The following is a 14,911-nucleotide window of genomic DNA, read 5'->3' as shown; positions in this document are numbered from 1 at the left end:
CTTCGCATAAATCTTTTTTCAGAGAACGTCTTTATAAAGAATGAAGGCCATGATGAGAATCCCCTATGGAGAGATGGACTAACCCAAAACCTGTCGGTTCTGTCAGATTACTGTAAGTGACAGGAACATAGGAGAAAAGTAATTTGTGGCTCATTTTACTCAGGAAGAAATGTACTTCTTATTTGTATGTGGTTTTCAATTTTAGGATTTTCACGACAGTTCCTCTTTAAAGTGGATGCGAGATAAACTTTTACTCATTGCATAATTGTGTTCCTTTCATATTGTTTATAGGGCATTCCTCAAGCCAAATACTTTTTTGTTTTGTTTTAACACTCTTATTCCATATAAAGTAAACAAGCCTCGCCCACAGCTCTTTTTGTGCCTTGGCACTGCAGCAAGGGCTTATGGGAGCTCAGTCTGGGCAGGAGGAGGAGGTTACTAGCCACAGATTTCAGAGGCAGAGGGGAGGAGAGAGGAGGAGAGGGGGCTGAATTTACACACAGGCAAGCTGATAGCATCTCCAGCCCTCTCAGCCTGTGACAATGTGACAAACAGAACATGGCTGCCCTCATTGTATCACAGAAATAAATCATCATAAACTATTGAAGCTGTTTGCAGCTGGATTTGATGTGTAAACTATCTAACTTTAGATAAGATATATAGACAAGTTACTTGTTTTTAGTTAGTTTTTCATCTCGGATCCGCTTAAAGGGAAATAGCTAGTTTTGGGAGCTGCACTTACCTGCAGAAACATTGTGGAATTTCCCCCAGACCGTACATGTGAAACAGGAAAGGCGTGTTGCCGTAACGACCGAGACATCGCAGGAAGTGCTGCGTCGCCCTCAGCCCGTCTAGTGTGTTGGCGTTTCTTGATACCATGGCGATGGAGCACAGGACAAAGTGCTGCAAGCCGGGCGTCAGCCGCTTCGACTGCAGAAACTCCGCAAATGTGGCCTCTGTGTATCCTGCAAATTCAGAAGCAAAAATGTACACGTCGTCCATAGCTAAAGGTTACAGAACTGCTCAAACAGCGAGACAACCGGCACTCTAAGAGTAAGATTCACTGCGTTTCCCCCAGCTGGTACGTTGCAGATCTGTCCTGGAGTCGTCATCATTATTAAAGTGACACTCCAGTGAAAAAAGTAAGCCGTTAAAATCTAGTGTAACCAAGCAGCTCAGGGTGACCCAGAAGCACTAGGGGTGTATAGGGGGATAAAAGGGACCGAAAAAGCCTCCTACTAATAAGCAATGCTTGGTGAAATTTGCCTTCTTAAAACAGAAGGAAATTTGCAATGAATTCAGCTACAAGTGAACATTTGTGGTTACCCACAATGCACCACTGCTGAATATGCAAATTATCTCTTTCCTCCCTTGTAAGCGAAGCAAGCATCCAGAACTGCTGAAAAGTGATAAATTGCACATTCAGTAACAGTGCATTGTGGGTAACCACAAATGTTCACTTATAGCTGAATTATTGCAAATTTCCTTCTGTTTTAAGGAGGCAAAGACAGAATAGACACTTTTGGACTAGTCCATCTCCTCATGGTCGATTGTCAGGGTTTTCTTTGTTTTCAAAAGCATTTCTCTAACGACAGTCCAACTGACACAAAAAGTAAGATACCAGCCAGCCTCCCTACTCGTACACGATTTTGGCAGTTAGACTTAGCAACTGCCATTCAGGAAATGCTTTTGAAAAAAAAGAAAACCCTGACAATCGCCCATGAGGAGATGGACTAGTCCAAAACCTGTCGGTTCTGACAGATAACGGCTACTTGTTCACTGAAGTGGTCTGTTTAACCACTTAATGACAATGTATCGTATTAAAACGTCATGTTTGAGCCTGTTAACGGCAACAGGACGTTTTAATAAGTTGCTCGTTCCCGCCGCCGCTCCGCACGTGTGCGCGCCGCTCCCCACTTCGTTTGGGATTCCGTGTTCAGTGATTGGGGAAGAGAACCGAGTGGTCCTCTACCCAATCGCAATGCCTGAAATGAATGGACGTGACCACGATCAGCGGGCACGTCCATTCCTAAAACAGGAAACAGTGAAAAAGTGAACACTTCCTATAACGGGAGAGTGTTCACTAGCGCCATCTTGTGGCCAAAAAGTAAAATTACACAAACATACACAATATTAATAAAATTAATAACTTACACTTGTAAAAAAGTGTCTATATTTTATGAGGGAAAATTACTTTTACTTTACAACATAGGGGCTTGTAATTATGGACCGGAGAAAAAAAAACCCCAGAAAAATAACACCCACATTTCAAAATAATATATTGTCGCTATACATTGTGATAGGGACATAATTTAAACAATTTAATAATCGGGACAACTGGGTAAAGAAAATGTGTCAGTTTTATCCGCAGGAGAAAGTTTAATTTTAAAACTATAATGGCCGAAAACTGAGAAATGATGATTTTTTTCCCCATTATTTTCTTATTTTTCCCATTAAAACGCATTTAGAATAAAAAAATTCTTAGCAAAATGTACTACCCACAGAAAGCCTAATTGGTGGAAAAAAAACAACGAGGTATAGATCATTTTCTTGTGATAAGTAGTAATAAAGTTATTAGGGAATAAACGGGAGGAGCATTGACAGGTGAAAATTGCTCTGGTCAGAACTGCACCAGGTCTGAGGCATGTGCAATTAACATTGCAAGAATGGCAGCAATTAAACATTCCCTTTGAAAAATCAATAGGTGAATTTTGATTGGATTTTGTAGGCTCCACCCACTTTTCTGAATAATAATCCCAGTCACCAACTGTGCAAAGTTTGAGAACCCTACCATTAACAGTGTAAGAATGGCTGCCGGTTACATTTTTACAGTGAAATGTTGTATTTGTCTCTGCCCACTGATGACCCGGCGTTGCCCGGGTATGTTATTGGCTGGTGTTGGCTGCGCCCACTTTTTCTAACCCTCACACACAATTACTCAATGTCCAAGGTTGTGAGCTTTGGGGTCTGTGAGATCAATTATTTGCATTGAAATGAAACAAATCTGATTGTTTTTTTTGTGTGGCCCCGCCCCCTTTTCTGAATTTGAACCCCAGTCAACCAATTACCAACTGTACCAGGTTTGAGGCTTGTGCCATTAACAGTGCCAGAATGGCAGCCATTGCATATTCCCCTTGAAAATCAATAGGTGGATCTTCATTGGCTGTTGTAGGCTCCACCCACTTTTCTGAATATTAATCCCAGTCATCCAGCGAACAACTGTGCAAAGTTTGAGAACCCTGCCATTAACAGTGTAAGAATGGCTGCAGTTTACATTTCCCAGTGAAATTTGTATTTGTCTCCGCCCCCTTTTTGGTTATGGGGATAGAAAGTATCCTATACTTTATTCCAGGTAATGTACTATGTGTGTGCCAAATTTCATTCAAATCCATTAAGCCGTTGTTGTGTGATTGAGTAACAAACATCCAAACATTCGCATTTATAATACTAGTGAGATTAGGGATGGTCAGTGAGATACAAATAATTTAAAATTGATGCAAGATTATGCAAATTGTGTATGCAAATATATGCAACTTGAAAATGAACCAATCAAATCCTGCTGAGGTATAATTTGGTCCATTTTCAAGTTGCATATATTTGCGTACACAATCCTGTATCAATTCGAAATTATTTTCATCTCATTGACCATCCTTAAAGAGAAACTCCGACCAAGAATTGAACTTATCTTAATCAGTAGCTGATACCCCTTTTACATGAGAAATCTATTCCTTTTCACAAACAGACCATCAGGGGACGCTGTATGACTGATATTGTGGTGAAACCCCTCCCACAAGAAACCCCTCCCACAAGAAAAGTTCGAACTTTTGGTAGTTTCCTGCCTGTGAACCTTGTTGCATTGTGGGAAATGGCTGTTTACAGCTGTTTCCAACTGCCAAAAAACATGCAGCAGCTACATCACCTGCCAACAGTAAAATGTTCACTGGAGTTCCTCTTTAAAGCTAGGTACACACACAATTATGATTGGCCAACCACTGACCAATTTTACTACCTCCATGTATAGTATGAGGGGCAACAGACCTTGAATACTATGAACAGATGGTGTAGGTAATCCATCATACTACGTGGAGCTGGTACAGTGATTGGCGATTTAAAGCTGAAGTGTGTGCCAGTATTAGGTAAGGTGAGATTATACAAGAGAACAGATTTGTGTATCAGCTCCACTATGGGCATCCTGTAAGGTTTTCCGCTACATCGGTCCTCTAGTCACCAGGGAGCGCAGCGTACCTTCATACTCCTCCGGGTGCTGCTCATAGTCCGCACAGAACGTCAGAAACTTCATCAGAGTCCTCTTCTCTATCATGGACAGCTGCTTGCTGGAGAAGACGTCCGCCCGGGAACACGGCACCTGTAACCAATCACAGGACAGCTTTACAAATACGTACACACAAGGCCCCTGCAACCAATCACACAACAGCTTTACAAATACGTACACACACAAGGCCCCTGCAACCAATCACACAACAGCTTTACAAATACGTACACGCACTAGGCCCCTGCAACCAATCACAGGACAGCTTTACAAATACGTACGCCCACAAGGCACCTGTAACCAATCACACAACAGCTTTACAAATACGTCCGCCCGGGAACAAGGCACCTGTAACCAATCACAGGACAGCTTTACAAATACATACACCCACAAAGCACCTGCAACCGATCACACGACAGCTTTACGGATACATACACCCACACGGCACCTGTAACCAATCACACAACAGCTTTACAAATATGTACATACAAGGCACCTGCAACCAATCACAGGACAGCGTTACAAATACATACACCCACAAGGCACCTGCAACCAATCACACGACAGCTTTACGGATACATACACCCACACGGCACCTGTAACCAATCACAGGACAGCTTTACAAATACGTACGCCCACAAGGCACCTGCAACCAATCACACGACAGCTTTACGGATACGTCCGCACACAAGGCACCTGCAACCAATCACACAACAGCTTTACGGATACGTCCGCACACAAGGCCCCTGCAACCAATCACAGGACAGCTTTACAAATACGTACGCCCACAAGGCACCTGTAACCAATCACACAACAGCTTTACAAATACGTCCGCCCGGGAACAAGGCACCTGTAACCAATCACAGGACAGCTTTACAAATACATACACCCACAAAGCACCGGCAACCAATCACACGACAGCTTTACGGATACATACACCCACACGGCACCTGTAACCAATCACACAACAGCTTTACAAATATGTACATACAAGGCACCTGCAACCAATCACAGGACAGCGTTACAAATACATACACCCACAAGGCACCTGCAACCAATCACACGACAGCTTTACGGATACATACACCCACACGGCACCTGTAACCAATCACAGGACAGCTTTACAAATACGTACGCCCACAAGGCACCTGCAACCAATCACACGACAGCTTTACGGATACGTCCGCACACAAGGCACCTGCAACCAATCACACAACAGCTTTACGGATACGTCCGCACACAAGGCCCCTGCAACCAATCACAGGACAGCTTTACAAATACGTACGCCCACAAGGCACCTGTAACCAATCACACAACAGCTTTACAAATACGTCCGCCCGGGAACAAGGCACCTGTAACCAATCACAGGACAGCTTTACAAATACATACACCCACAAAGCACCGGCAACCAATCACACGACAGCTTTACGGATACATACACCCACACGGCACCTGTAACCAATCACACGACAGCTTTACAAATATGTACACCCACACGGCACCTGCAACCAATCACACAACAGCTTTACAAATACATACACCCACAAGGCACCTGCAACCAGTCACACAACAGCTTTACAAATACATACACACACAAGGCACCTGCAACCAATCACACAACAGCTTTACGGATACGTCCGCACACAAGGCGCCTGCAACCAATCACAGAACAGCTTTACAAATATGTATGCACACAAGGCACCTGCAACCAATCACACAACGGCTTTACAAATACGTACACACACAAGGCACCGGGCAACCAATCACAGGACAGCTTTACAAATACGTACACACAAGGCACCTGCAACCAATCACAGGACAGCTTTACAAATACGTACACACACAAGGCACCTGCAACCAATCACAGGACAGCTTTACAAATACGTACACACAAGGCACCTGTAACCAATCACACGACAGCTTTACAAATACGTACACACAAGGCACCTGCAACCAATCACAGGACAGCTTTACAAATACGTACACACACAAGGCACCTGCAACCAATCACACCACAGCTTTACAAATACGTGCACACACAAGGCACCTGCAACCAATCACATGACAGCTTTACAAATACGTACACACACAAGGCACCTGCAACCAATCACACAACAGCTTTACAAGTACGTACACACAAGGCACCTGCAACCAATCACAGGACAGCTTTACAAATACGTACACACACAAGGCGCCTGCAACCAATCACATGACAGCTTTACAAATACGTACACACAAGGCCCCTGCAACCAATCACACAACAGCTTTACAAATACGTACACACACAAGGCCCCTGCAACCAATCACACAACAGCTTTACAAATACGTACACGCACTAGGCCCCTGCAACCAATCACAGGACAGCTTTACAAATACGTACGCCCACAAGGCACCTGTAACCAATCACACAACAGCTTTACAAATACGTCCGCCCGGGAACAAGGCACCTGTAACCAATCACAGGACAGCTTTACAAATACATACACCCACAAAGCACCTGCAACCGATCACACGACAGCTTTACGGATACATACACCCACACGGCACCTGTAACCAATCACACAACAGCTTTACAAATATGTACATACAAGGCACCTGCAACCAATCACAGGACAGCGTTACAAATACATACACCCACAAGGCACCTGCAACCAATCACACGACAGCTTTACGGATACATACACCCACACGGCACCTGTAACCAATCACAGGACAGCTTTACAAATACGTACGCCCACAAGGCACCTGCAACCAATCACACGACAGCTTTACGGATACGTCCGCACACAAGGCACCTGCAACCAATCACACAACAGCTTTACGGATACGTCCGCACACAAGGCCCCTGCAACCAATCACAGGACAGCTTTACAAATACGTACGCCCACAAGGCACCTGTAACCAATCACACAACAGCTTTACAAATACGTCCGCCCGGGAACAAGGCACCTGTAACCAATCACAGGACAGCTTTACAAATACATACACCCACAAAGCACCTGCAACCAATCACACGACAGCTTTACGGATACATACACCCACACGGCACCTGTAACCAATCACACGACAGCTTTACAAATATGTACACCCACACGGCACCTGCAACCAATCACACAACAGCTTTACAAATACATACACCCACAAGGCACCTGCAACCAGTCACACAACAGCTTTACAAATACATACACACACAAGGCACCTGCAACCAATCACACAACAGCTTTACGGATACGTCCGCACACAAGGCGCCTGCAACCAATCACAGAACAGCTTTACAAATATGTATGCACACAAGGCACCTGCAACCAATCACACAACGGCTTTACAAATACGTACACACACAAGGCACCGGGCAACCAATCACAGGACAGCTTTACAAATACGTACACACAAGGCACCTGCAACCAATCACAGGACAGCTTTACAAATACGTACACACACAAGGCACCTGCAACCAATCACAGGACAGCTTTACAAATACGTACACACAAGGCACCTGTAACCAATCACACGACAGCTTTACAAATACGTACACACAAGGCACCTGCAACCAATCACAGGACAGCTTTACAAATACGTACACACACAAGGCACCTGCAACCAATCACACCACAGCTTTACAAATACGTGCACACACAAGGCACCTGCAACCAATCACATGACAGCTTTACAAATACGTACACACACAAGGCACCTGCAACCAATCACACAACAGCTTTACAAGTACGTACACACAAGGCACCTGCAACCAATCACAGGACAGCTTTACAAATACGTACACACACAAGGCGCCTGCAACCAATCACATGACAGCTTTACAAATACGTACACACAAGGCACCTGTAACCAATCACAGGACAGCTTTACAAATACGTACACACAAGGCACCTGTAACCAATCACAGGACAGCTTTACAAATACGTACGCCCATAAGGCACCTGCAACCAATCACAGGACAGCTTTACAAATACGTACACACAAGGCACCTGTAACCAATCACACGACAGCTTTACAAATACATACACACAAGGCACCTGTAAGCAATTACACAACGGCTTTACAAATACGTACACACACAAGGCACCTGCAACCAATCACACGGCAGCTTTACAAGTACATACACACACAAGGCACCTGCAACCAATCACACAACAGCTTTACAAATACGTACACACACAAGGCACCTGCAACCAATCACACAACAGCTTTACAAATACGTACACACACAAGGCACCTGCAACCAATCACAGGACAGCTTTACAAATACGTACACACACAAGGCACCTGCAACCAATCACACGACAGCTTTACAAACACGTACACACAAGGCACCTGCAACCAATCACAGGACAGCTTTACAAATATGTACGCACACAAGGCACCTGCAACCAATCACACGTCAGCTTTACAAATACGTACACACACAAGGCACCTGCAACCAATCACACAACAGCTTTACAAAAACGTACACACACAAGGCACCTGCAACCAATCACACAACAGCTTTACAAATACGTACACACACAAGGCACCTGCAACCAATCACACAACAGCTTTACAAATACGTACACACACAAGGCACCTGCAACCAATCACACAACAGCTTTACAAATACGTACACACACAAGGCACCTGCAACCAATCACAGGACAGCTTTACAAATACGTACACACACAAGGCACCTGCAACCAATCACAGGACAGCTTTACAAATACGTACACACAAGGCACCTGCAACCAATCACACGACAGCTTTACAAACACGTACACACAAGGCACCTGCAACCAATCACAGGACAGCTTTACAAACACGTACACACAAGGCACCTGAAACCAATCACAGGACAGCTTTACAAATACGTACACACACAAGGCACCTGCAACCAATCACACAATAGCTTTACAAATACGTACACACACAAGGCACCTGCAACCAATCACACGGCAGCTTTACAAGTACATACACACACAAGGCACCAGCAACCAATCACAGCACAGCTTTACAAATACGTATACACAAGGCACCTGCAACCAATCACACGACAGCTTTACAAATACGTACACACACAAGGCACCTGTAACCAATAACACAACAGCTTTACAAATATGTACACACAAGGCACCTGCAATTAATCACACGGCAGCTTTACAAATACGTACACACACAAGGCGCCTGCAACTAATCACATGACAGCTTTACAAATACGTACACACACAAGGCACCTGTAACCAATCACACAGCAGCTTTACAAATACGTACACACAAGGCACCTGCAACCAATCTCATGACAGCTTTACAATTACATACACACACAAGGCACCTGTGACCAATCACACAACAGCTTTACAAATACGTACACACACAAGACACCTGTAACCAATCACACAACAGCTTTACAAATACATACACACACAAGGCACCTGCAACCAATCACAGGACAGCTTTACAAATACGTACACACACAAGGCACCTGCAACAAATCACACAACAGCTTTACAAATACATACACACACACACACACAAGGCACCTGTAACCAATCACACAACAGCTTTACAAATACATACAGACACAAGGCCCCTGCAACCAATCACAGGACAGCTTTACAAATACATACACACACAAGGCACCTGCAACCAATCACAGGACAGCTTTACAAATACGTACACACAAGGCACCTGCAACCAATCATAGGACAGCTTTACAAATGCGTACACACAAGGCACCTGCAACCAATCACAGGACAGCTTTACAAATACGTACACACACAAGGCCCATGCAACCAATCACACAACAGCTTTACAAATACGTACACACAAGGCACCTGTAACCAATCACACAACAGCTTTACAAATACATACAGACACAAGGCACCTGCAACCAATCACAGGACAGCTTTACAAATACGTACACACAAGGCACCTGCAACCAATCATAGGACAGCTTTACAAATACGTCCGCACACAAGGCACCTGTAACCAATCACACGACAGCTTTACAAATACGTACACACAAGGCACCTGCAACCAATCACAGGACAGCTTTACAAATACGTACACACAAGGCACCTGCAACCAATCACAGGACAGCTTTACAAATACGTACACACACAAGGCACCTGCAACCAATCACACGACAGCTTTACAAACACGTACACACAAGGCACCTGCAACCAATCACAGGACAGCTTTACAAACACGTACACACAAGGCACCTGAAACCAATCACAGGACAGCTTTACAAATACGTACACACACAAGGCACCTGCAACCAATCACAGGACAGCTTTACAAATATGTACGCACACAAGGCACCTGCAACCAATCACACAACAGCTTTACAAATACGTACACACACAAGGCACCTGCAACCAATCACACAATAGCTTTACAAATACGTACACACACAAGGCACCTGCAACCAATCACACGGCAGCTTTACAAGTACATACACACACAAGGCACCTGCAACCAATCACAGCACAGCTTTACAAATACGTATACACAAGGCACCTGCAACCAATCACACGACAGCTTTACAAATACGTACACACACAAGGCACCTGTAACCAATCACATAACAGCTTTACAAATATGTACACACAAGGCACATGCAACCAATCACACGGCAGCTTTACAAATACGTACACACACAAGGCGCCTGCAACCAATCACATGACAGCTTTACAAATACGTACACACACAAGGCACCTGTAACCAATCACACGACAGCTTTACAAATACGTACACACAAGGCACCTGCAACCAATCATAGGACAGCTTTACAAATACGTACACACACAAGGCGCCTGCAACCAATCACATGACAGCTTTACAAATACGTACACACACAAGGCACCTGTAACCAATCACACAGCAGCTTTACAAATACGTACACACAAGGCACCTGCAACCAATCACATGACAGCTTTACAAATACATACACACACAAGGCACCTGTGACCAATCACACAACAGCTTTACAAATACGTACACACACAAGACACCTGTAACCAATCACACAACAGCTTTACAAATACATACACACACAAGGCACCTGCAACCAATCACAGGACAGCTTTACAAATACGTACACACACAAGGCACCTGCAACAAATCACACAACAGGTTTACAAATACATACACACACACACAAGGCACCTGTAACCAATCACACAACAGCTTTACAAATACATACAGACACAAGGCCCCTGCAACCAATCACAGAACAGCTTTACAAATACATACACACACAAGGCACCTGCAACCAATCACAGGACAGCTTTACAAATACGTACACACAAGGCACCTGCAACCAATCATAGGACAGCTTTACAAATGCGTACACACAAGGCACCTGCAACCAATCACAGGACAGCTTTACAAATACGTACACACACAAGGCCCATGCAACCAATCACACAACAGCTTTACAAATACGTACAAACAAGGCACCTGTAACCAATCACACAACAGCTTTACAAATACGTACACACACAAGGCACCTGCAACCAATCACAGGACAGCTTTACAAATACGTACACACACAAGGCACCTGCAACCAATCACAGGACAGCTTTACAAATACGTACACACAAGGCACCTGCAACCAATCACACGACAGCTTTACAAACACGTACACACAAGGCACCTGCAACCAATCACAGGACAGCTTTACAAACACGTACACACAAGGCACCTGAAACCAATCACAGGACAGCTTTACAAATACGTACACACACAAGGCACCTGCAACCAATCACACAATAGCTTTACAAATACGTACACACACAAGGCACCTGCAACCAATCACACGGCAGCTTTACAAGTACATACACACACAAGGCACCAGCAACCAATCACAGCACAGCTTTACAAATACGTATACACAAGGCACCTGCAACCAATCACACGACAGCTTTACAAATACGTACACACACAAGGCACCTGTAACCAATAACACAACAGCTTTACAAATATGTACACACAAGGCACCTGCAATTAATCACACGGCAGCTTTACAAATACGTACACACACAAGGCGCCTGCAACTAATCACATGACAGCTTTACAAATACGTACACACACAAGGCACCTGTAACCAATCACACAGCAGCTTTACAAATACGTACACACAAGGCACCTGCAACCAATCTCATGACAGCTTTACAATTACATACACACACAAGGCACCTGTGACCAATCACACAACAGCTTTACAAATACGTACACACACAAGACACCTGTAACCAATCACACAACAGCTTTACAAATACATACACACACAAGGCACCTGCAACCAATCACAGGACAGCTTTACAAATACGTACACACACAAGGCACCTGCAACAAATCACACAACAGCTTTACAAATACATACACACACACACACAAGGCACCTGTAACCAATCACACAACAGCTTTACAAATACATACAGACACAAGGCCCCTGCAACCAATCACAGGACAGCTTTACAAATACATACACACACAAGGCACCTGCAACCAATCACAGGACAGCTTTACAAATACGTACACACAAGGCACCTGCAACCAATCATAGGACAGCTTTACAAATGCGTACACACAAGGCACCTGCAACCAATCACAGGACAGCTTTACAAATACGTACACACACAAGGCCCATGCAACCAATCACACAACAGCTTTACAAATACGTACACACAAGGCACCTGTAACCAATCACACAACAGCTTTACAAATACATACAGACACAAGGCACCTGCAACCAATCACAGGACAGCTTTACAAATACGTACACACAAGGCACCTGCAACCAATCATAGGACAGCTTTACAAATACGTCCGCACACAAGGCACCTGTAACCAATCACACGACAGCTTTACAAATACGTACACACAAGGCACCTGCAACCAATCACAGGACAGCTTTACAAATACGTACACACAAGGCACCTGCAACCAATCACAGGACAGCTTTACAAATACGTACACACACAAGGCACCTGCAACCAATCACACGACAGCTTTACAAACACGTACACACAAGGCACCTGCAACCAATCACAGGACAGCTTTACAAACACGTACACACAAGGCACCTGAAACCAATCACAGGACAGCTTTACAAATACGTACACACACAAGGCACCTGCAACCAATCACAGGACAGCTTTACAAATATGTACGCACACAAGGCACCTGCAACCAATCACACAACAGCTTTACAAATACGTACACACACAAGGCACCTGCAACCAATCACACAATAGCTTTACAAATACGTACACACACAAGGCACCTGCAACCAATCACACGGCAGCTTTACAAGTACATACACACACAAGGCACCTGCAACCAATCACAGCACAGCTTTACAAATACGTATACACAAGGCACCTGCAACCAATCACACGACAGCTTTACAAATACGTACACACACAAGGCACCTGTAACCAATCACATAACAGCTTTACAAATATGTACACACAAGGCACATGCAACCAATCACACGGCAGCTTTACAAATACGTACACACACAAGGCGCCTGCAACCAATCACATGACAGCTTTACAAATACGTACACACACAAGGCACCTGTAACCAATCACACGACAGCTTTACAAATACGTACACACAAGGCACCTGCAACCAATCATAGGACAGCTTTACAAATACGTACACACACAAGGCGCCTGCAACCAATCACATGACAGCTTTACAAATACGTACACACACAAGGCACCTGTAACCAATCACACAGCAGCTTTACAAATACGTACACACAAGGCACCTGCAACCAATCACATGACAGCTTTACAAATACATACACACACAAGGCACCTGTGACCAATCACACAACAGCTTTACAAATACGTACACACACAAGACACCTGTAACCAATCACACAACAGCTTTACAAATACATACACACACAAGGCACCTGCAACCAATCACAGGACAGCTTTACAAATACGTACACACACAAGGCACCTGCAACAAATCACACAACAGGTTTACAAATACATACACACACACACAAGGCACCTGTAACCAATCACACAACAGCTTTACAAATACATACAGACACAAGGCCCCTGCAACCAATCACAGAACAGCTTTACAAATACATACACACACAAGGCACCTGCAACCAATCACAGGACAGCTTTACAAATACGTACACACAAGGCACCTGCAACCAATCATAGGACAGCTTTACAAATGCGTACACACAAGGCACCTGCAACCAATCACAGGACAGCTTTACAAATACGTACACACACAAGGCCCATGCAACCAATCACACAACAGCTTTACAAATACGTACAAACAAGGCACCTGTAACCAATCACACAACAGCTTTACAAATACGTACACACACAAGGCACCTGCAACCAATCACACAACAGCTTTACAAATACGTACACACACAAGGCACCTGCAACCAATCACAGGACAGCTTTACAAATACGTACACACACAAGGCACCTGCAACCAATCACAGGACAGCTTTACAAATACGTACACACAAGGCACCTGCAACCAATCACACGACAGCTTTACAAACACGTACACACAAGGCACCTGCAACCAATCACAGGACAGCTTTACAAACACGTACACACAAGGCACCTGAAACCAATCACAGGACAGCTTTAC

The 14,911-nt window shown here is 44.3% G+C and overlaps 1 protein-coding gene across 1 annotated transcript in view; it reads right to left on the bottom strand.

The window, feature by feature from the left end:
• The window catches only part of CHM (CHM Rab escort protein), a 149,887-nt gene that overhangs the window by 91,931 nt on the left and 43,045 nt on the right, over positions 1-14,911 (bottom strand). Inside the window, 2 exon segments of the mRNA XM_068250016.1 lie at positions 743-965; positions 4,246-4,366. Of these exon segments, the coding sequence (XP_068106117.1) occupies positions 743-965; positions 4,246-4,366 (344 nt within the window).

Source organism: Hyperolius riggenbachi, chromosome 8 (assembly GCF_040937935.1).
Source record: "Hyperolius riggenbachi isolate aHypRig1 chromosome 8, aHypRig1.pri, whole genome shotgun sequence".
Taxonomy (NCBI): domain Eukaryota; kingdom Metazoa; phylum Chordata; class Amphibia; order Anura; family Hyperoliidae; genus Hyperolius; species Hyperolius riggenbachi.
The sequence above is the reverse complement of the archived record's forward strand: the minus strand, read 5'-3'. Positions and strand labels throughout refer to the sequence as shown.